Source organism: Dunckerocampus dactyliophorus, chromosome 2 (genome assembly GCF_027744805.1).
Source record: "Dunckerocampus dactyliophorus isolate RoL2022-P2 chromosome 2, RoL_Ddac_1.1, whole genome shotgun sequence".
Classification (NCBI taxonomy): Eukaryota; Metazoa; Chordata; class Actinopteri; order Syngnathiformes; family Syngnathidae; genus Dunckerocampus; species Dunckerocampus dactyliophorus.
Window position 1 is genome coordinate 20,527,501 of NC_072820.1, and position 25,402 is coordinate 20,552,902.

At 41.0% G+C, this 25,402-nt stretch overlaps 1 protein-coding gene across 12 annotated transcripts in view; it reads left to right on the plus strand.

Moving 5' to 3' along the window:
• Window positions 1-25,402, plus strand: part of LOC129176911 (partitioning defective 3 homolog) — a 169,401-nt gene that overhangs the window by 111,455 nt on the left and 32,544 nt on the right. For 11 of the 12 annotated variants that reach the window (XR_008569530.1, XR_008569531.1, XM_054767419.1 and 8 more), the window contains 7 exons: window positions 4,445-4,631; window positions 5,019-5,170; window positions 5,836-5,880; window positions 11,047-11,277; window positions 11,968-12,211; window positions 15,240-15,368; window positions 19,882-20,142. Coding sequence is in view for 10 of the 12 variants with exons in the window: in XM_054767419.1 (XP_054623394.1) it covers window positions 4,445-4,631; window positions 5,019-5,170; window positions 5,836-5,880; window positions 11,047-11,277; window positions 11,968-12,211; window positions 15,240-15,368; window positions 19,882-20,142 (1,249 nt within the window). In the remaining 2 variants the exon portion in view is untranslated. The remainder of the gene's footprint in view (window positions 1-4,444; window positions 4,632-5,018; window positions 5,171-5,835; window positions 5,881-11,046; window positions 11,278-11,967; window positions 12,212-15,239; window positions 15,369-19,881; window positions 20,143-25,402) is intronic. The other variant, XM_054767417.1, reaches the window with a different exon arrangement.

A 25,402-nucleotide genomic window follows, 5' to 3' on the forward strand; every position in this document is an offset into this window, starting at 1 on the left:
CACTTACTAAACACATTTTAAATTATAAAATGTATAGGTAATCACAACAGATGGATGTACTAAGCTGTGGCAGCATCACAGATATGTTTCACTTCTGTTTTGCAACATGCAATGATGGTGCATTCAAGGATCAACAAACAAAGTCAGTGATCAAACCAGTGAAGCATAAAGACAAAGTTGTAAAAATTGTGGGCTAGTACATGCTGTATGCTGTACATTCGACCTGTATTATCACGTACTGTATGTATAAATGATTACTGACTCAGGGTGAGATATTAGATGTTTTCTGCAGAAAAAACAGCATAAAAATGAGGTGGAGTGGACTTATATAATGATAAGGAAACACTGTAGAGTCAGGAGATTGTGTCAATTGTGACAGAACTCTATGGGTCAGATGTTGTTATAGCAGAACCAAGCCACATTTGTGGTATCCAACAATAACAGACCTCACGCGATTGGAGGATCACCAAATGCCTGTTAATCCTCCCAGAGTACGCGGCTCTGACGTGAGGGTGCCTGAGGTGGGCCAGTATTATCACGTCTGTTCTGGTTCAAGGTGACGGACCGGTGATGCTCCACATTTGCGGAGCCATTTAATCTCTGAGCTCTGACTCTAGAGGACAAAAAATGGATTTGATCCTGACACGTTTCACAGCCATGTGACCACAGCTCAGCTTGCCTGCTTGAACTTCCAGTCAGCGAGTCCAAGAAGTGTTCTTTACACCTCAAACATGAATACAAATGTATTTTATTATTCTTTTTCAAGTCCTTAGAAGTCATGGCTTTGTCTCTGCTACAAATACTTGGCTTTCAGGAAAGGCAATCCTGCACAGACTCCAGTCTTTTTCTTCTTCCTCTCCTGGGTCCTTACTTCCTTGGTGGAATAAAACATCTTGCTCGCCTTATCTGGCGTCCAGGCCTTTCACGCCTGCTGTGGAGCCTTTTTTCGGCTCACAGTCTGAAGTGTGAAAGAAGGGGAAAAAAGGTCTTTGGAGCTGAAGGAATGTGAAGAGCAGCCTGCAGCTTCTACGCCTCAAAATTGACTTTTATTTTGCAGGTCTTAAGTCTGGATGGAAGCGCCCTGCTGGTCATTTTATTTATTTAAAAGAGTTTACGGCACGGCTGCCAACAGAGCGCTCAACCTTTAGAGCCCGTCTTGTACAGTTGCCGTGGCGACAAATGAACTGTGGAGTGACTGGGGGACCTGGCGGCGACCGCTCGTTATCCGCCCTCGCTGGTTCGTCAAGCATGAACGTGCGCAGCCGCAACGTCACCTACTAACACTTCCTCTGTCAGTCACAGCTGACGCTTTTTTTTTTTTGTTTACACTCGCTGTGTCGGTGTCAGCTAATTTGCATGATGGCTAAGCAAGACTAGACATCATGTTGCACTGATTATCGCAGCTGCTGCAAAAACATGTCAAAAGCTGGCAAGCAAACTTGGCCTTTGAATTTTTAATTGACAGGTTTTTTTTGTACTTTGTGTTTACATTAGACATGCAAAAACAACTACAGACAATAAAAGGTGCAACTTTTAGGTCCCCCATTTGTAGGAGTACCAAGTTAAGTTGTTGCAGTGTTTCCCCCTAGGCTTACAGCTTTTGGTGTGATCGCTCCTCTACAGTAACATGTGAGGTTCACACATGAACAGTGTGTGTGTGTGTGTGAGTTGGTGTGGTGGGCAGAGGAGATTGGGGTAACAAACACAGAGACAAAGGCACAGACATGCACGCACGCAGTGTAGCCGACTGTATTGCAATCGCTCCTCCACAGTTAAATTTCACAAACTTTCAGAATAGAAGGTAGGGCTGCAACTGACAGGTATTTTCTTAGTCGATTAATCTGGAGCTTGTTGTTTCCATTTATCGAGTAATTGGTTAGGCCCTAGACAGACCAAATCAATAGGAACCAAACACAGACAGTTATGCCAATGTAACCGAGGCTTTCAGGGTATCCATTAATGTTGTGGAGGTTCAGTGTGTATTTAAAGGATGGGTGCTACGTCATGTGCACAGTCTGTCTCTGCTAGCAACAGACCCACAAAACACATTTTCAGCCTCCAAAATAAGAGCGCTGTGGGCTACATCTTGTTTACTTGTGGAAAAATATAAGGGACTCATAAAAAATAGCTCACACCAACATTGAGGCAGCAAACAAAGTATACGAGTGTTAATATGGTAGTTCAAATGAAATATCCTGGTAACATTAGCCCGTGTTTTGTTGTTGTTGTTGTTGTTTTGTTGATTTGACATTTTCCCTATTTATTTCAAAAAGAGAATGGCCTACTTTATTGTCGAGGCTATTTATATATTCGATTTTTTTTATGTGCACCTTGCATGAAGCTATAAAATTTCAGTTTATGTAATAAAACAACTCGGCACGCATATTTGGCTTTGATTAGTCTAAACTCACTTTGCTTAAAAAATATTGCCATGTACTGTATATCAGTGGTTCCAGTGGGGAGGGGGGAGTTTGTACATTATATCGATCTAATTGATCTTATTTATTATGTATTGTGTAAAACTAAGACATGAATAACATCAAATGAAAAGCACAAAATGAATGCCGACTCACCATCCACCAGTTCAAGTTCCAGACAAGTTTTTCCAGAGAGATTATTACATCGCTGTTTGACGTGTGTGGTAAAAGGCAGTGCGCTAGCATGAATTAAGTTGAGAGAAATGTGCACATTAGCACTCAATAAGTCATCAAAACTTACCTTTATGCATTCCCACATAGTATCAGCATTTGACACCAAATATGAGGTGAAAGAAAAATGCTAAAAATACAGTAGTAGTCTATCTGTGCGGCATGAGATAAAGTTAGCACACGCACAATGGACATGCGTCAAGTGAGACGGATGTAACAGAAAGAATCAGGCCACTTTTCAAATAAAACATCCAAAAAAATGAAATAATGGAAATTATTTTTTCTTTTTCCCCGTGGCCCGGGGGTTGGGGATCACTGCTGTATATCATATATAACCTAAATATATCAGGACATGAGTTTTGATCCATATCGCCCTGTTACTGTTATTTAAAACATGCATAAACTTCAGTTTCACTTTTAGATGTTTTGATTTTTGAGGACGATATAACAACTACAAAACGGAACTAAAGTACTCGCTGCAGGCCTATGATTTTTCTTCATGCCTTTTGTACCTTTTTTGCTGGCATGTATGTGAAATCGGTCTTAAATTGTGTGCATGATGGTCTTTAAAAAGTCTTAAATTTGACTTGTTGAAACTGACAGAGACTGTGAATAATTAATATTTTACATTTTTTTGTTAAAAAGTTATTGTTCACTTGTGTTTTAGTGTAACAATTTTCCAGTAGGAAGAGAAAAGAATACAGACTGTGTCGCCATAGATAATGTGTGCAGTGATGAAGGTAATGGGGGAAAAAAAGTCAAAAGCATTAATAAATAAGAAGTACAGTAAATGAAAATAATAAATGAATAAAAATTGATTAATAGAAAATAAATTAAAATGAATGAAGGGATTAAAGATTATGTAAATATTGGAGTAAAAATTGACAAAAACGTATAATGCATAAATAAATTCACAATATAGAAATTAAATACATTGCTTGATTTTGTTGAAATCAGCATCCATGCTTCTGCTGTTAAAGGGACTGTAGGCAACCTGGTCCAAATTACATTTTTATTAACCAAAAAATAGAACAGCACCGCCACCGGTTAGCATATCTTACCCATAGTGGTTTAAACAAACAAATACAAAAAAATAACCCTCTGCTTTTCACAATTACGAATTCAACTGCATAAAAATTCCTCATGTGTTTTTGTCCGGCGTAAAATAACAATCATGGTTGTCACTCACGGCTGTTGCTATTCACATATATGTCTGTATACACACACACACACACACACACACACACACACACACACACACACAAAAACAGTCTCAGATAGGCAACCAAAAATTTACATTCATGTTGTTACGAAAGGCTATATATTCAATAATAGTTAACATTAGTAGCTAAACTTTGCCAAATTGTGGTCATTAGCTGACAGCATAACTAATAACTAATGCGTGTTTGTGTGTTACGTCGGCGTACTCAAAGCAGGAAGAGTTGGGATATCATGCTAGCAGTACGTTCAAATGTTGGCGCCCTGTAGGCAGCTGTAGGAACCTCCTGCATTCGGTCCCTTTAATAAAAATAATTGGTAATTTATTGTCAAATTTTATTCTGCTGCTTTATTATTCTACAGTGTGTTTGTAATTTGTTCTTGTTCAGCAATACTGTTTGTAGTGTTGTTGTTGAATGTTGATGACTTTATTCCATTAGACTGCATCAGTTTGTTATACAGTAACGTTCATTGTCTTTGTAGAGGAAATGATCTTTCATCTTTGTCCTTTCCTTGTCTCCTCCTGGACTAGTTTGCACAAAGTTTTGAATCTAATGGTGAGCTAACATCCTCTCCAGGCAACTACCAGCTCTCTCCGACTGTCAACATGCCACAGGACGACACCATCATCATCGAAGATGACCGGCCACCTCTCCTCCCGCCTCATCTGTCTGACCAGTCGTCGTCCAGCTCCCACGATGACGTTGGCTTCAACGCTGACGTGATGCCGGCGTGGGCCAAAGAGCTTCCCGCTCCCAATGACAGGTGGAAAAATTAAACACTTGACTTTGACATAACAGTGTTTGCTATACATTCATTTGTGGCGACTTGCCATAATTAAAACTGGACCGGCACATATACAGTAGATTTGGTGCTACCTTTTTGTTGGTTTGTTTTTTTAGATTTGGCCAACCTTTTTGCCTTCACTCACATACACAAGACAGCGGAACTGTCTGTGTTGCTTGTCGTTCCAACATTTCTTCCATTTTACCTGTCCACACACAAACACTGAGGCAGAGTTTTTGAAAAGATCCAGTCCGTCCGCAGTTTTGACTTATGGCTAATTATGCATATAAGACATCATTAACCCACACCCCCCACCCCCAATTCAAAATAACGCCACATTTTAACTTTTTCATTTTTCTTGAATAGCTCCCAGAGTCCTGATGAGAGCCAAACTGATGCCGCCTTCCAGCGGGAGGGTTTCGGACGCCAGAGCATGTCTGAAAAGCGCACCAAGCAGTTTGGGGACGCATCCCAGCTTGAGATCATCAAGACACGCAAGTCCAAGAGCATGGACCTAGGTACCTTGTTGTAAACCTCCTTTTCTTCCTTTATAAAGCAGGAATCGTTTTGGGGTTATTTAAGCTGCTATATGTTCAGTGAGATTTGATAGTTTATTTTGATAAGAACAAGTATTTAAGTCCATAAGGAGATGTCGGCGTCCGTGGCTCCACCATCATTACCAAACACACATTAACAACACACATTATTTCTTACCTTTATAACCACTGGCATTCCAACTCCTCATCTTCCTCGACCACCTGCTGTTCAACTAAACCTAAAGCTTACACGCTCGTCTCTCCTCCTCGAGCAAAGGCCGCCTCTTTCCGCGCAGCAAAGTGGATAACTCTTCAGTGCTCATTCACCTTGAAACATATCCGAAACAGCTGCTGATTGCTCCGACCCAAACCCCCCGCCCTGCTCTCTGCAATCATCTCTCATCTTCCGTAGCAGATTGGAGCAACAAGCCTGATTGCCACCCCCCCCATCCCCCTGCACTCACCTGCTGTCTGGCATGGCGTCCTGTCCTTAACGGAGATGAAGGCGTTTGTTTGTGCTGTTTGCAGCTGTAGCGGGATGTTGCATGAGGAATGTGATGAGCACTAACTGAACCCCCAAATCTTGTACTCCCCCACCCCTGTCTGCCCCTGACTGCCCCCCGCCCCCCTTCCACTTCCTTTAACAGTAGCCGATGAGATTAACCTCAGCCCTCGTCCTGACACCAGCACAGGTAAGACCAGGATTTATAGGACTGATAGGAGAGCTGCTACCATCTAAAGACATTCAACAATCACGGTGCTAAATGACAGCATGAAATCTTTATTTGATCACACAAGCTATTTCAGCCTGCAGGAACTTTCCAAATATGAGCTTTTTATACAGAAAGATACATTTCTTCCTCCATAATGGCCCATTGTACAACTCTTAATCTACACTGACAGCAATTCATCATCTGTGATTGATTACTTTTGCCTTGAAATTAACATCTTACAAGGACACAGGAGATAAATGGATCAAGGGGTTTAGTGCCGTTAAAAGCATACTCACGATCATCTTAACTCAAAATATATGTTTCATAGAAGTCAGTTGAAAACCGTACTTTTAAAATCACTCCTTCAAATACTCCTGTGTGTCCGTACAGTCAGTTATCCCCCCCCCCCCCAGTTCAGCGATACATAGCAGCAAGCAGTATATCATGCACCGTCTTGACTAAATAACCTTATGTCAATGTACGACTATACACGCTTCAACTAGTTTTGTTTTTGAGTTCAGCAAGACATAACGTGTATAGCATGTGCACAGCGTGCATCTAGCGTGCAAGCATATCATGCACCATCTTGACAAAAGAACCATACAATTTCCATGACAGTGACATCAAAGCACGACTATGCACACGCCCAGCGGTTATTTGATGGTTTCTTGAGTTCAGCGAGACATAGCGGCAAGCAACATATCATGCATTGTCTTGACTAAATAATGTTATTTCCATGATAGTGACATCAAAGTACAAATGTACAGTATATGCTTCAACTAGTTATTTTTTCTTTTTTCTGAGTGCATGGAGACATATTAGCAAGCAGCATATAATGCATCGTCTTGACAAAAGAACCTTATTTCTTGACAGTGACAGTGATGCAAGTACAACTACACACAAGCCTACCAGTTATTTTCAGTTCAGTTCAGCGCCGGCAAGCATCACGCACTATCTTGACAAATGACAAACGTATTTCTCTGACCGCAACATGAAATTATGTGGATGTTACATAACACTAGCCTAGCGCCAATTTTTGCTTGTTAGGTCAAAATAATCAATCCTGATGTTGCTAAATAAGCCTGGCACAAGTCATTCTACCATGCAAAAGTTATGATGGGCATCTGTCTGTCAGTGTCCAACATCTACAATTATCATCCAATTTTGTCTGAACATAGATCAATTACAGTAGTAGTTTGGTGGCAGAGAAAGAACCCGATTGGTTTTTGCTGGATGTTTGACACTATTGTTGTTGTGGAGTTGGAGGTCAAAGCTACATTTCATGGACTGATTTCATCTTCTTTCTCTTTGCTGCAAATGAACCTGCATCACTAATTACACTGTGTGTGTGTGTGTGTGTGTGTGTGTGTGTGTGTGTGTGTGTCTTTGCGTGTGTGTGAACAGATAGTGCTCTGTCCTCGTTTAAGGTGATGAGCTGACAGCGAGTCATCGGTTATCGTCGCGTCTGGTGTGTTTGTGCGAACTGCGTGTGTGACCGCTGTCACGTGAAGAGTCGGGTTGCGTCTGCGCTGCCTCCTGCGCTCGCTAATTATCATGGCTCATGTTAGAGCTCGACAATCGGGGCAATAATCTTTAGGCGAGATGAGCTCATCTAAAAAGAGACACTTGCATATTTCAGACGCAACATCTGTCAAACGGTTGCAGCAGGCAAGAAGTGGGAGTGTTTCAGTGCCATCAGCTGAATGTTGCATTGAAAATCCATCATGGTTGAGCACAGTGACGCCATCCATTTGGACCCAGTAAAAGTCATAATCTGTGTTTATTGAGCTCAGGTGGCTCTCATTGCATTTTCAGGTGCAATGTAAAAAAAAAACAACAAAAAAAAACTATGTGTCTCTTAATTTTCCCATGTTTTATCAGACTTGATCTCCACTTTTCTAGGCCTCTCTGGTACATTTAGCCAAGTACAAAATGATCATGTGGTCATCAATAACCCACGGTCCATTTATCCGAGCCTAAAGTAAAAGCGCAGACCATGACAGCTCAGGTAGACATTCAGCTGACTTCTTAGTCTGATGGTACAAGTTGATGATGCATGTGGAGCCTGGACACCTCGGTGATGGAGGACAATGCTTTGGTTCTGTAAACTTTGTGTAAATCCTCCTGATTCACTTCGGTGACACTGAATTAAATTACAAATAGCAATTGAGAAGTCATTAACTTTAGAACGACTTGGATTAGCATCGCTGCCTGAGCTGGCGTAGAGATGACAGTGGTTTAATGCGTGGACAACACAGTTGTACAAAATTGATAAACCCCCTGTTTTTGAGGTCACCGCTACCGTAACCTTGCCATGGTGAAGCCATCTAATGTTTAGCGACTGCCAAAGTTGACCTTGTCCTGATTACACTGTGTACAGACTGCTCTGTTTTTGACGCGCTCCGCCAGATGTCTTCTAACAAGTCAAGTAAGAAAGACAATCAATTATGTCGATCTTATGCCAACATTGAAGCAGCAAAAAAATTATACTTTATACTGCGAATAACGTGGCCAACTCAAATATCCAACTAACTTAAGGCTGTATACTTTTTCATAGACAAACGACCTGTGTAAATGTTTTTCATGAAGTTTTCAAAAATAAAAATTATTTGTGAACTTGTACTCTTGTCAAGACACTTCAAAACATTTCTGTTCAATTGTTTGATATTTATATACTGGTTAAAAATAGCACTGTGAGAAATTCATAATAAATTAATTCATAGATAGTCCATATAATTTTTAAAAATCATGGAGACTTTGGTTAGCGCCCTCATTTAAACCATGCAAACTTTTATGACCCTACCTCGGAAAAGAAACTGAATCGGGATTTGGAATCGAAACGAGGAATCTGAACTGGAATTCAAATTCCAGCTCAAATTCAAACAATGCCCAACCCTAGTAATATCACATGTTCTCCTGTCAACAAGTAAGGTGGGTTAACCTTAATGCATTCACAAATAATCAAATTAAATCATGTTGATAACGATGCAATTTGGAAAGCGGCACGATTCTCTGTGGCACAATCATCTGTACAAGAACAAAGTGAAGTGCAAAGGATGAAACTCTGGACTAATACAAGCAGTGTGATTTTTTTTCTGATGTGCAATATTAGATTAGAAGTATTAAAGGAAGACTCTTTCCTTTGATTACTGATTTTCCTCGTCCCAGTTCTTCAACATGGCATCAGTGAAGTAGTGAAATTTCATCAACTGTGTATTGTAAAAAAAAAAAATAAATAAATAAATATTTTTTAAAAAATGCAGTCGTGTTTCAGTTAGACATTGAAGCGACTTGGACAGGCTGATGAGTATAAATGAGAGGCTGCCAACCTCCCAGAGCTTGTTCACTCACCGTTCAAGTTTCTGTCTTTATATATTTTTATATTTTTTTTTTACAGACAGCCTCATTGTGTGCTGTCATAAATCTACAAGCTTGGCAGGTCATTTGAATACATTTAACTCCACCAGAAGGCTCATACATTATGCTTCAATAACACAGCCAGAGCTGTAATCTAGCGCTGTTAAGCAATTAGAATATTTAATGGATTTAATTGCTCGTGTGTTCCTAATTTGGATTAAAGAAACACTTTTTAAAAGCTTCCAAACCAACACGGATGCCCTTTTGAAAATGTTATCTTGATGAAATGCTTCATTAAAATGCTGCATCTGGAATGCAAGTAATTGTCTTTGGACTTGCAAGCTGCAAATAAGTACAACGACATGCACCCTGCGGTTCCTAAACATTTCAATGAGATCTTAATATTTTTAATAGTTTTTATTGCGGGGATCAAATGAACATGTCTTAAAAGTAATATATACAATGGTGTGATTGTGTTTGCCCCCTTCCTAATTTCTTTTTGTGTCAACCTTAAATGTTTCAGATCATCAAACAAATAAATAGTAAATATTAGTCAATGACAACACAACTGAACACAAAATGCATTTTTTTTATGAAATAAAAATCCCAACCTACATGGCCCTGTGTGGAAAAAGTGATTGCCCCCTAAACCTAATAACTGGTTGGGCCACCCTTAACAGCAGGGGCTGTAATCAAGCCTTTGAGATAACTTGCAGTGAGTCTTTTACAGCGCTGTGGAGGAATTTTTTTGCCACCTTATCTTTGCAGAATTGTTGTAATTCAGCCACATTGGAGGGTTTTCGAAAATGAACAACCTTTTTAAGGTCATGCCACAGCATCTCACAGTCATCTCAGGTCAGGACTTTGTCAAGAATACTGCAAAGTCTTCATTTTGTTTTTCTTCAGCCAGTCGGAGATGGACTTGCTGGTGTGTTTTGGATCATTGTCCTGCTGCAGAACCCATTTGGTTTCAGCTTGAGGTCATGATAAGATGGCTAGACATTCTCCTTCAGGATTTTGTGGTAGACAGCGGAATTCATGGTTCCATTTATCACAGCAAGTCTTCCAGGTCCTGTAGCAGCAAAATAGCCCAGGACCATTACACTACCACCACCTTATTTTATTGTTGGTACAATGTTCTTTTTCTGAAATGCAGCGTTACTTTTACGCCAGATGTAATGGGGCACACACCTTCCAAAAAGTTAACTCTTGTCTCGTCAGACCACAGAGTATTTTCCCAAAGGTCTTGGGGATCATCAAGATGTTTTCTGCCAATATTGAGACAAGCCTTAATGTTTTTGTCTTGGAACTCATATATAAGCGTTTTTTGCCCAGTGTCTTATGGTGGAGTCATGAACACTGACCTCGTCGCTGCGTGCTTATTTTGGTTGGCCGGCCACTCCTGGGAAGGTTCACCGCTGTTCCTTGTTTTTGCCATTTGTTGATAATAGCTCTCACTGTGGTTCGCTGGAGGGGGGGCAATCACTTTTCACTCAGGGCCATGTAGGTTTGGATTTTTTTTTCTCTCACTTAATATATAAATATATATATATATACAGGTATTAATAACAAAGTTTCATTTAAAAACTGCATTTTGCCTTGAGTTGTGTTGTCATTGACTAATATTTAAATTTCTTTGATGAACTGAAACATTTAAGTGTGACAAACATGCAAAAAAAAGAAAAGAAATCAGAAGGGGGGAAAACACTTTTTCACACCACTGTGTAAGTGTACACTAAATACAGTATATCTGTAATCGCAAAACACTCATTTGTGTCGTCCAATCAGGTTCCTCCACGAGAGACGTGGGTCCGTCTTTGGGCTTAAAGAAGTCCAGCTCCCTGGAGAGCCTCCAGACGGCCGTGGCCGAGGTCACCCTCAATGGGGACCTTCCATTTCACAGACCCCGCCCTCGTATCATCAGGGGGCGGGGCTGCAACGAGAGCTTCAGGGCGGCCATAGACAAATCGTATGACCGGCCGGCGCCCACCGAGGACGACGACGAAGGCATGGAGACATGTAAGAGACACACATACAGTCCACACGGTGTCCCACAAAATTGTAGCATCTCTGTATCGTGAATCACAAGTTTGATGCCCTCTACAGCCAAGCCATCGCCGCTATCAGCACACAGCAAGCCCATTAGGGTGGTTCCACAGCGAGGACCCCGGTCGCGCTGTAACTCTCGCCTCATGCCTGCGATGTGAAATGAAATGTGCATTATGGGCTACATGCCACTAACATCGTGATCCATTACCCTGACCTGATGACGAGGCATGACGGCATCTTGACTCATGGTCCATCAGTGGACACTAACTGCACTGAAATGTCTAACCGTGCTTTAGCTGTAAAACCATCTCAGTGTAAGTCAGAAGGAAAGTCGTGTTCAGGTGTTATCATCACCACGGCAATGATATTAAAACTGTTTGTTGTGGAGGACAACAACTGACTTTGAGAAACAGTTGAAGCAGTCCAATAGAAGCAAAACAGATGAAAAACATACTAAAGCACAAACTTTTTCTCTGCAGCCTGTTGAGGCAGCAAATCATTGAACCCTAGCCGTTAGACCTACATGACTTTGTCAGAGATGTCTTTGCAATGTAACCTTGATGTGAATTTACATCTAATTCAAAATGCTGGTCCAAGTTCTTAATTCATTGATAAATCCGGCCTATCGCCGCACTGTTTAAAGTCAAGTGTTCGTCGCAGTGGAAGAGGACACGGAGGAGAGTTCACGCTCCGGTCGAGACTCTGTGTCGACAGTGGCCGACCAGACGCCTCAGTCGGGCCCGGAGAAGCTGCTGGTCAATGGCACCAACCAACCCAGAGAGGAGAAGAAGGACAAAGGTGGCAAGGAGAAGAAGAAGGGGGAGACAACGAGGGACAAAGACAAAGATAAAGACAAGGGCAAAGCAAAGAAAGGAATGCTGAAAGGACTGGGTGACATGTTCAGGTGAGACTCAGTAGTCACTCTATTATTGTATTTCTCTGGAGGATACACACATTCACTACCTCCTCCTTTCTTTAGGTCCACTTTACTATTTTTCTCTCTCTTCTCAGATTCATTGACATCGTCGTGCACACAACACATTTAGTCCGCTGGGTTTGCTGCACTCTCTTGTTTTCTTTCTATCTCTTCATTTCATTGATTTATTTCCTCTGCTACTTTACACACACACACACACACACACACACACACACACACACACACACACACACCTCCGTTCTGAGTGTTTTATGCATTTTTAATGCCTCCACAGTGTGTCTTCATGTTCCACGTGAACGTGATGTTTCACTTGGACTCATTTTTGATGTCTCCATTTTTGTGATGTCACAACTTCCCTTTTGGGCTCAGAAGTTGTTTTTATGCCATAAGCTTGGACTTGAGTTTGACTACAGTGTCTCCTCCTTGTCTTCTCTTTAATTGTTAAACACTCGTGCTGCACTTCACGTCTTTGATTGTCTTTTGATTTTGTGTCTTGACATGGCTTTCTTTTCATCTGTCACCTGCCTGCACTCGCCTCCACCTCACTTTATGTTTCATTCATCAACTTTGTTTCTCTCCTCACCTCGTTCTCATCTCTTTAGAAGTGAAATAGTCACAGCGGGAAATTGTCCCGCTGTGACTTTAAAGGGGTCTTTAAATGGGTCCAATCCTGCTCATTTCATGGGCTGTTAAAATGATATTGGATTCCAGTGGAGTACTTTTAATAAAATTAGAGCTGCAACAATTAATCGATTATCCAGTTATACCAAACTACATTGGTATAGCTATTTTGTTTTTGGTACTATTTGGTATTCGATTCATCGTTTGTGTATTTTAAAATGTAAAGATTCTCTGATTTGAGTGAATATGTGAATATATAAAATGTGAATATATTTTTATGGCTTATGGCATAAAAACTATTTTCCCAGTCATCTATGAAAGCAGACCTATTTTCTTTGTGTTTTAGGGAAAACAAAATATTTACACACATCAGCTTTGACTTTGGGAAACAGTCAAAACACTTTTGCCTCTTTTCTGATATGTTGCAGACCAAACCACTATCTGTTTGTGTTTGGTTAATATTGATTTGGTCTGTCTAGAGCACAGGTGTCCAACCTGAAGCCTGATCTGGCCTACCACATCATTTTGTGTGGTCTGTGAAAGCCTGGTAAAAATGTGCGTCAATTAATCACTCAATCTTTCTTTGAATTTTGACAGAAAAATGGTACTGCATGCAAAGTTTAATATAAACTAAGATGTTTGATCATGCAACAACATATTCCAAGCACTTTTTTGTTATCATAAATACATACATGACTATCTGCTTGTCACTTTGACATATGAAATTAAATGCTTGGGCAAATGTACAATATTATGAGGCAATTACACATGTGTTGTGATGTGTGTGAGGTCACAAACAGATGGCTGGACATTCTCCTTGAGGATTTTTTGGTAGACAGCAGAATTTACGGTTCCCTTTATCACGAGACCAACACCGCCACCATATTTTACTTATATGATGTTCTTTTTCTGATATACGGCGTTACTTTTACGCCAGATGTAATAGGACACACACATTCCAAGCAGTTTAACTTTTGTCTCATCAGACCACAGACTATTTTCCCAAAGGTCTTGGGGATCATCAGGATGTTTTCTGGCAAAATTGAGATGGACCTTAATGTTCTTTTTGTTCTGAAGTGGTTTTCGTCTTGGAACTCTGCCATGCAGGCGGTTTCTGCCCAGTGTCTTTCTTATGGTGGAGTCATGAACACAAACCTTAACTGAGGCAAGTGAGGCCTGCAGTTCTTTGGATGTTGTTGTGGGGTCTTTTGTGACCTCTTGGATGAGTCACCGCTGTGCTCTTGGGGTAATTTTGGTTGGCCGGCTTCTCCTGGGAAGATTCACCACTGTTCCATGTTCTCGCCATTTGTGGATAATGGCTCTCACTGTGGTTTGCAGGAGTCCCAAAGCTTTAGAAATGGCTTTATAACATTTTCAAGACTGATACGTCTCAATTGCTTTCTTTCTTGCATTTCTTTACATCTTGGCGTAATGTCTAGCTTTTAAGGATCTTTTGGTCTACTTCACTTGGTCGGGCAAGTCCTATTAACGTGATTGCTTCATTGAGGACAGGAGTGACAGCAATCAGGCCTGGGTGTGGCTAGAAAAATTGAAGTCAGGTGTGATAAACCACAGTTATGTTTTAACGCGGGAGCGATCACTTTTTCGCACAGGGCCATGTACTGTTGCTTTGGATTTTTCTCCCCCTAAATAATAAAGTTTCATTTAAAAACTGCCTTTTGTGTTCAGTTGTTTTGTCATTGACTAATATTTACCATAAATTCCGGTGTATAAGCCGCTCCTTTTTTCTTATACTTTGAATCCTGCGGCTTATACAGAGGTGCAGCTAATTTCTTCTGACTCCCTCTGGTGGACAGAAGCAGCATTGCAACACCATTTTCTATGCTCCTCTAATGAAATGGTTTTCTCAACCAAAATGCATTATGGGAACACTTTTGTGTTTTTTTGTTTTTTTTTCATATATAGCTCCTATTGATACATGTTTTTATATTTCTGGTATAATGTTTGAGTGTTAGTTGCTGTGTGATGAGTTTAATGTTGTTTGTAAGATGAAACCATGAGTATCATGACCTCCTGCAATTTCCAATGGGTTGACAAGCTTGTGATTTTCTTCATAGCTCATGATTGCCTCTTGTCAAATAAAGAGATGATTGGTCCTCACCGACTCGTGGGCGCCACAATATGCCACTTTATGATGTGGACACGTGCGTCTTATACACTGGTGCCGCTTATAAGAACAAATCCTCTAAATTTAGTGGGTGCGGCTTATACCCCAGGATTTACCATAAATTTGTTTGACCTGAAACATTTAAGTTTGACAAACATGCAAAAAAATAAGTAATTATGTAGGGGGCAAACACTTTTTCACACCACTGTAATAGACATGTAATTGTCTTTGAATGTCCTGTCCCAGGTTCGGGAAGCACCGCAAAGATGAGCGTCTGGGGGACAGGATGGACCGTAAAGGATCCAGCAAGTGGCGGTCGGAGGAGGCGCAAGTTTCCGACGAAGAAACGCTGAAGATGAGGATGGAGCAGGAGAGGTGAGTTCTTCCTCATTTTTTTGTGCTTCATATAATTCATTGGTATCTACTTGGCATTTAGGATTATAATATGGCAAAGTAATTAGGTGTTTTTATTGTGAAAAAATCCATAAGAAATGCCCACAAAGCTTTGGAAGCGAAAGATGCTGCCTGATAGAATTGATCAATTAATGATTCAAGGGGCCTTAAATGGTTTAATAAAGATGAGGTGATTGCATTGAATGTGTTCAGCAGACAGGAAGTCACCCTCACCGTGTTTCCTCCCGAAGTTAAATGTCATCCCTCTTTTGTTTGTTTTTGAAATGCCAAGACCATTAGTGCGTTGCTCGCTAATAATAACGGCCATTGCACTGCAGATTGCCCTCTTGCTGTGCATGTAGTTCAATAACATGCAAATGGTGTTGTTAATTGGTGTAAGTTTAAAGCAAATGACCCATAAATAGGTCAGAAGGTTGCTATGCTGGACATCAAAGGCCTTGCAGTCAGAAGATGGAGGGTTTGAATCTCTGTTTAGGCATCCCTGTGGGGTTTGCATATTCTACCAGTGCACATCCAAAAAATATTCATGTTTGGTTAATTGGACACTCTGAATTGTCTTTAGGTGTGAATGTGAGTGTGAATGCTTGTCTGTTGTCTCATGTGCCCTGCGATTGCCCGTAAACCAGTCCAGGGTGTACCCTGCCTCTCGCTCGAAGGCTTTGGTCGAGATGGGTCCGATCCGATCCAGTATCAGTATCAGTATCAGATAACAATGTAATTCACGTATCGGAAATTTCCAATGTAACATGCTTAGATTTTCGATCAATGAGCCATGTCTGTGCCTTAATGGTGTCTGCTTGCTGTTGTCAAGACATTTTTTGAAGCTGCGGTGATCGGCTGCATGGAAGGACGGACTGCTGCAGCTGCTGCATCAGCAGCAATTTATTTTTTATTATGACAAATAAAAACTTTTTATGACTTATTAACTTCTTTAACTTTGCCATTAAATTAACAGTTTTGTAATGTTCTTTGGTTCATGTTCTGCTCTTTGTTGAAAGACGTTAGACAAATGAGTTAATAAATGAGTCATAAAATGTTATTTGTCATAATAAAAAATCAAAAAATTGCAGACGCAGCGGCGGCAGTCCCATGCAGCCCACCACCACAGCTTCAGAAAATCTTAGAGGAAACATTGCTACATTTGCTGACATTCTTTTGTATTGGTTGCATATCGAAGCAAACAGAGCCCTGATATCAGAATTGGATCAGTATCTGCAGATATCTAAATTCAGGTATTAGGAATCGGTGTGAATGTGAAAAAATGTCGATCGGTGCACACCTAGGGATAGGCTCCAGCTCACACATGACCCTAATGATCACAGGTGGTATAGAAAATGGATGGATGGTTGTCAGTTAATACCTTTTTTACACCCATTGTTGTTCTTTACATCAATAAGGTTCAATGTCCCCCCATCAATATTGGTTATTTTATTAGGACTTAACCACCTCCCGTGTGGAGAAAAGCACAAAATGTTTGTATTTAACCTCCAGCTCAGACTCGCTTCTATCGACAGGAAGAGCACGACTGATTGGTTGCTCAACAACAGTTGCGTTTAGCAGTGCTTCACCAAGCTAGTCTCCTGGGGCTGCCGACGGGGGCCCCTGCACCTTGCCGCCTCGCGCCCATTGATTGACCGTTGCCAGAAGCTGCCATTAATCCACCTGCGATTGATTGGGTGGATTTCTTCACCGGTTTAAATCTCAGTTCCCAGTGGGTCTGCAGACGCAAAGCCAGACAGATGCAGATGGTGCAATTCTAGTTGCCATGGAGAATGATGCAGGCGTGTCGCAAATTAACACAACTAAGCTATCAATTGTGCAATCAAAGAAGTAAAAAAAAAATTAAAAAAGGAATGGGATTTCCCTTTTTAGGCTTAATTAGGCTACACACTAATTTAACACACTCACACAGTGCTAATGGAAGAACCATGCTTCTTAGCAGAGGTTTTCTCCATGAAAAACATGAAGAACAGAAAAGAATGTAGTGTTATCAATCCAGCGTTGGTCTAATCCGTCGTCCTATCATCAGAGGGCCCTGTCACTGGCTGCCTTTCCTGCCTTTCACGCTGCCACATGGGGCGTGTCAGCCTTGGCTCCAAGATGGAGCGTTATTACACGGCAGACACAATAGCACATAATGGACCATTGTTCTGGCCCCATGTGCTACAAAGGTCACTCCTGAAACATTTCTTTCGCCATGCCGCCATTTCTGTCGCCTGCTATGCTCGCTTTGTTCCACCTATAACTTTTTTCCTACCCCCTCATTTGCCCTTCATGTCGACAGACTGTATTTGGTTTGATACATTTTTAATAATGTTCTTTTTTTCTGCATTCTTTCGCATGTCACGTTATAATAGATGACACTGATTGTTGTTGACCTCATGAGCATTTGAATCCTAGTTAGCGAAAAAAAAATTAGGGCTTGAGTGCCGAGAAGTAGCAGTGCAAAGGTCCTATTAGAAGTGCTATATTATCATTCCCTGTTTTTCCTTGCATTTTGGGGGGGCCTTAACATGCATGAAACTCACCTCATTTTGAAAGCACGTCAGGTCTGGTGAAAATCTTGATATTTTAGGGGTCCTTAACACAAACCCACAAAACTCATTAACACCCCAGTCACCACCAAATTTGGTGGAGACATCTGTCATGACAGGACGCATTAAAAAGTCTCAAGAATCCATGTCACAAGCAAACAGAAAGTCTGCCATTTTGCCATTTTGGCCACAAGAGATGGACACCGCTTTAAACATAGCAAGCTACCGAGTTAACTAGTTAGGCTTCAATTTATTTATTCTATACTTCAGAAAGGGTTACAAACAGAGTGTGGAAGAAGTAAGAAGCTAAAAACTTACCACTTTCACGCAGAATGGAAGGGGCCTTTTTTGGGCCTTGGCTGTCTACATGCAGTGTGAAGGTAATCTAATCTCATGTCACATCAGTGTATCATTACTGACACCTAGTGACCAGAATACTACATATAACTTGTCTTTCAATATTTTTTACTCATAATAGTCCATAGTCAACTACGAAACAGCGGTCATTTATTAATTATATAAAGTGAGGGAGCGATGTTTGAACCGCAATCTAGCTCGGGACAACTGTAAATCCTGGCTTGTGTAAAAAGGTCTAATGTGTTAGTTTACATTGGTAGCTGTTTATAAGTCTTTCCAATGTCTTTCCCTATGGCCTGGTCGCTTCTCATTTCTCCTCCATGTTGTTCATGTATTTTGTTTTTAAAAGAGTCCACTTTACGTCCTTTCTCACGCACATGAAGCTGCGTCCTTCCTGGCCAAGAAGGACCCCCGGCCACAGCTTTGGAATGGGAAGGTCGTGCATATCCAAACTGGGATGTGTTGTCTTATCTTATCAGCCAGTGTGCTTGTGTACACAAACGAGCAGCAGCTACTGTTTGAGTTTAAAGATAGAATTCTGGAGGGTCCTGCCTCCTTGTGGGCTAGCAGATAGCTGCTGTAGCCCGATCATGTGACTTGATCACGCTGTGATGATGTTGAGCAGGACACCTTATTCCTTATGTCACAAAGCTAATGAGGAGTCCCTGGTCCCTGTGGTTGGGCCTTTATTATATTATGGATGATTGTATGATTGTAGCTGGCTATAAGACCCCACTACCCCCCATCCCCTCCACCCCCAATCCCAGGAACTTCCCCACTGCCATTATAAGGCAGCCCAGAGATAAGAACCCCGTGATAATTGGTGGTTGTTAAGTTTTCATAATTGCCATGGATGTAATTATGGGGGCTGCACGCTGGAGGGGCTGGTCACAAGATAATGGTTTAACGACGACAAGTGTGACTTCACAGCATGTCAGCTGCACATCAGCAGCACCCTGGCTAATGACCGAAATGTTGTTTGTGCTATTTATAGCAACATAAACAAACAAACTTGGTCTTTTTTTTCCATAAGGGACAGTAAGCAAAACACAGCACATTACAACATGTTTGGATACTGTCCTCGCATTCTGGGAATGGCCAAATTTAGATACGGCGGTAGCTCTGTTTTCGTTAATAATCTGTTCCAAAGGGTCTGTCGAAAAAACGAATTATACAAAAACCCAATCAATTTTCCCATAATACATAATGTAGAGCCAATGAATCTTTTCCAGACACCCAAAAATATTAACACAAATCAAATTTTATTGATAATTATAGTTGGATGCGGAAAGCAATGCAAAGTACCTACAGTATAAATGACGAATGAATATTTAACCTCACTTTTACCTTTATTAAAGACTCTTGTTGGCAAAGATGGCGGTGTGGATATCAAATCTAGAACAAAAAAAAACAGTCAGTGTCAAATCTATCTGTGGTGCTCAAAATGTATTAGTGGCGGGCTGCCACAAATTAATGACTGTATGAGAAAGACTGCATACTGTATATACAGTACAGTATATAGAATCAAACACCATGACTGCAAGATAATCTTCCATGTAACAAACATTTTTTCTGTACATCAGGATCCAGGCCAAGACCCGTGAACTGAGGGAACGCCAGGCACGGGAACGGGACTATGCCGAGATTCTGGATGTGAGCCGCTCACCAGATAGGTCCTCCGAAGAGGAGCACTCATATGCTGGCATGAGCCCACTGAACAATGGCGGGCACAGCCGCCCCCACAGCCTCCGCGGCGAGTACCCCCATGTCCAGCACCAACACTCGGACTCCCTGTACACCCAAGTCAGCAAGACCCGCAGTGAGCGCCCCCCCTCTGCAGACAGGTACGTCTTCTCATGTTAAACGTCTTTCCACTGGGGGAGACTGCAACCTTTTCACCTGTATTTCAAAAGCCGAGCCCGTCATGGTATTTTGGTGAAAGGTCTCCTTGGGTTCGGCCTCGTCAGCCTGAGGCGCAAACAGAGCGTCGGTCATGGCAGCTGTAGGAGCACATAATCACAGATATACCAGACGGTCGCTAAATGCCAACACAGCTACTGATGCACACAATGCACACTTCTCTAGGGAAGGAATGGAAACCTTTTCAATGTCTGACTTTTACTGTCGCCCTTGACCTTTCTGCCTCTTTATTTGACTCTCTGTCTCTGACTGGCTGTCACTTTTTCACACCTTTAGTGGTCTTTCTGTGATCCAAATCAGATGATATAAACGTGTTTTACTTCCTACTCCATATTATTTTCAAATGGTAAACAATCCATGTGAATGGTTGGCTTTCTTTTCGGACTTTGTTCATTCTGAGTCAAGAACTGTCTGTCCAGTTTCTCCAGGTTCTGATACCTGGGACTGGACTTTGTTCGCATGTCTGGACTTTCACTGGACTTTTAATGTTGTGTAATACTGTACAGTGTTCCCTCGTTTATTGCGGGGAATATGTTCCCAAAATAGCCCGCAATAACTGAAATCCACGAAGTAACCAACTTCATTTTTTTACAATTATTATACAGTGTATGTTTTCAGGCACCATACACTTGATGCACTTTTCTCACACAGGCAATAACATTTTCTCACATTTCTCTCTTGTTTAAACACTCAAAAAAAGTTCAAACCTTTGTTTGAATTTTAATGATCATCCTTAACGATCAACACAAGAAATTATTAAATCACTCACGCATATTTCACTCTTGTGATCGTGCCTTTTCGTACTGGCGCTGTTCCACTGTACTGTAATTTTGTATCCTTGTTAAAACATATTGCTGCAGACGAACCGAAGATTCATGTAAAAGCTAGCAAGCAAGCTAATGATGACACAGGCTGTTTTAATTCAGAGTCCAGTTTGGCTGGGGGAAAAAGATGATAGTTAATTGTTGGACTGGTGTCTGCCCAAAATTAGACCATATTTTAAAAGCATGTATTACGAATGGGTTGTTGGTGAAATCTGAAATAATAAGGGGGAAAAAGTTTTCCTGATAAAGTTCTTCTATATCCTTTGCAATTTAAATGCGTGGATATGTAAAACCATTTCTGGACATTTGGAAGGAAAGGTCGTCAGACAACAGTAGAGCCATATTGTTTACCAGGTAACACCAGGTAAAACGTACCATATTTCCTCAAGGCGTGGACAATATGAGGTACACTTACAATGGGGTCCAATACATAGAGTACAGATCATCCACATACAAAGATATTTTGTGCTCCCGCCTGCTTCTGTAGATTCCACTTATTGATGGCAGCGATAATTAATAATAATTAATAATTGCGATCGACAAAGCTTCTATGGCTAGAGTGAATAATAGTGGAGTGATGGGGCATCCCTGACTGGTCCCTCTTGACAACTGGAAGTGTTTCAATTGTTTGCTGTTTCTAATTACAGAGGCTTTAGGTGAGGTATATAAGAATTTAATCCATGTAGTAAAATAGAATCCAAATTTTTCAAGACATACGAACAAATATTCCAACGCCACTCTATCAAAGGCCTTCTCCGCATCCAGCAAGATACATTTAGGAGTCTACAAATATTTGTGAACGAGTGACGCCTTATGTCATGCATTGTGCCTTCCAAGCACAAGGCAAGAGCTTTGGCTAAGATTTTCACATCGCTGTTTGGAAGGGAAATGGGTCGGTATCAACCACATTCCGTGTTATTTTTAAACAAAGTGAAACGTGGCTTCTCTGCGTTTTTTGGTTGTTTCCTGAATTTTTTTGCTGTTATGATGGACTATCTTAGTGATAGTGTTTTTCCGTAATACATATTAAACGATTAGTAGTAGTTCTGAAGTATATGAGATTAGAACATGACCACATATTAGCTGCACGGCTGTATAAGCTGCAGTGGCTTATACACCGGAAATTACGGTACTTGCTTATATAACTCATAAAGTGCAATACCCAACTTATTTCTGCTCTGACTGCGCTCTGTGTTGTGAGGCATTCAGGCGCACTTGTAATTGTGGGTGTTTGGCACTAATTGTTTTTCATTTTTATTCACGTACCCCTTATGACAATTGGCGCTTTGGGAACCTAGGGTGTATGTGAAATCAAATGCCCAAACAAAGCACCTTACATGTTGCTGGCTCACTGTTGGTGCATTTTTTTTATTGTGTGAGTGCTAAATAACACACCATAGAGTTGAGTGCCAGCAGTTTGAGGTTATGGGAAGTCTGCATTAGCAATAAAGTCAATCCATTCGTCATTTATAAATATTTTGCATCATTTTCTGCATGTAAAAATAATAACATTTTAATAATAATATATATTTAATAATAATAATAATCTGTATAAAAGTGTAAAAGTTATGTTCTTATTTTTAGATGTCTGGAATGGATTAATTGGGTTTACATTATTTCCTATGGGAAAAATTGCTTCAGTTTTTGTACGTTTTGGTTTTTATCAAACCTTTTGGAACAAATTAATAACAAAAACCAAGGTTCCACTATAACAGCCCTTGAATCCTTTGGATTTCTTTCACTATCTGACCCTGTGTGGAGAAGGTTTGGACACTCAGTAGGACAGTGTCATGAACTTGCTAAATCATTATCATTCATTCAGCTGGTGACTCAGTGTTGCGCTTTGTGTTGTTGCTATGGCGATGCCACGCACAATCATAGCGTGTCCGTCGCACAACTCCTCAAGGATACTGTGTCTATTCCCACCACTGCAATTCTAAGAAAAATATCCCCCCTCAGAGAAGCAGGAAGTGTGCTTCCTGTCAACCCCCCTAGTGAACAGGAAGTGACTAGACCTCGCCAGGATGGACGTATGGGGCCTTTCACAGCAAGCTTGTTTGTTATGATGGGGGTCGAATGGCAGCACCACATGAAATCACAACTTGGACATTGTGGAGACGTGATACGTGTAATAACATTGTCTTACATTGGTGTACGTTGTCTCACATTGTCTTACATTGTCTCACATTGGTGTACAATGGCTCACATTGTCGTACATTGTCTCACATTGGTGTACAATGGCTCACATTGTCTTACATTGTCTCACATTGGTGTACAATGGCTCACATTGTCTTACATTGTCTCACATTGGTGTACAATGGCTCACATTGTCTTACATTGTCTCACATTGGTGTACAATGGCTCACATTGTCTTACATTGTCTCACATTGGTGTACAATGGCTCACATTGTCTTACATTGTCTCACATTGGTGTACAATGGCTCACATTGTCTTACATTGTCTCACATTGGTGTACAATGGCTCACATTGTCGCACATTGGTGTACATTCTCTCACATTGTCTCACATTCGTGTATGACAATGTGAGACAATGTACTTTGTTCTACATTGTCTCACATTGGTGTACATTGTCGTACATTGTCACACTGATCATTTGACTTGGTTTGATTGTCCCATCACTTCTATTCGGCTGTTTTACTACAATTTTTTGACTTTGTTGATGGTTTCCAGTCATATTTAAAGTGGTTGTGGTTATTTCTACTGGCCAAGGTGGCAGCTGTCATTAATCATTAATTGATTGCGAGAGGAGCGATCGCATTAATTAAAAGACACGACTTTTTACATTAATGTAATCATGGGTGAGCAAGCGTGCTGTGCTTTTGACTTTTGGATCTTTGTGTTTTATTTCTAATATGAAATGTTTTGGTTATCATTAAGAACTACTCTGCACCAATGTGAGTGTGTATGCAATTACTCTGCACCCTGGCCCACCTTTTCCACTCATGCCGCTTACTGTGGACTGTGTTACTTTTCATTAGAGGACAAAATGGCGGATCAGTGTAGCAACAAATATTTTATGTTTAAATGTCAGCGGGTATACAGGCTTTTTGTGTGGTGCCCCCATTGTGATTGTCACAAGATTTTCATGGTGCATGATATCAACAACATTAGTCTTTTTTTGTCCATCTCAAAGAAGCCTCTCACAACAGGACCTGTTTTGTTTTTTGTCAGACCGTGCTAAAAAAAAAAAAAAAAAAAAAAAAAGAGAGAGATGAAGAGTTAGTTTAAACTTGGTGAAAAAGAGTGTTTATTTAGTTAATGGCTCTTGGCGCGGCCCAGCATGTGCTGATCATGAGGAAATGGGCTGGTAACCTCGCCACTGCCACTTCCTCGCACAGCTCACTGACTCGCGACACCACAATGCATCCCAAATGAGGAGACCAGATTCATGAAATCTCCCCCTGTGGTCTCTAAACTCCCCAGCGGACCCCCCCCCCCCCCCCGGAATGGAGACAACATGCACAAATATCAGCAGAATTCAGCGTTTTTTCCTGCTAAAGGAGCTCATTTGAGTTTAGCTACAGAGGTGTAAAAACAAGGACATTCTGCAATTTCCTGTGGAGGAGCAACTTATGTGATGTTACTTCGTCACAATGCAAGTCTGCATGCCATGTTGTGACAATATTTGCCCACAGTGCAGGTGGTCCGACGTTTCGTGTTTGCGATGCACTCCCAGAAACTATTGATAGTGTAGAAAAGAAAAAGACAACTAGTTACATGTGTGCAGCGGAAAGATACGTAGGCAGAAGAATACTCTTTGCTACACTGAGGAAGGACATCACATTCGTTCTTTTTAGTTAACTATTTTCCCTCTGTTATGTCTCCCTAGTGTGAGGCAAAGTCGTCCGGTTGCAGTCCGTCAAAGAAAAGAAGTGAAATTAGACATAATAAAACAGCTCAGAAAGTGGAGAAATGCATACGTAAGGCTGCATGTTTGGTCCAAGCCGTTGAAACGCTGCGACCATCATGAAGGATAAATGTGGTATTTTTGAACATGTGAAAAGAAATGGACAGTGATAACAAAGCAGTGTAGTGCTCTCATTATTGAGACTGTCTCTCCTTCTCTTGCAACGCCTTTTCCACTGTGTTCTCTCTTTTTATGTTACTGCTTCACATAATTCTTATATTTAATCTTTTTTTTTTACTGTTTTATAAGTCGTTCATGTGTTTTGTGTACAGTGTATTCATTTAGCTATAATTTAGGTATAAATTCCGACTGACACTCAAATTTGACTTGCATCGCTGTCATAGGATCGAGGACTTCCTGTCTCATAATACAGCCATATCCCTCACTGCTGAGACGAAGCTGGACTTTCTTTCCTCCTCCTTAAGCCTGCCAA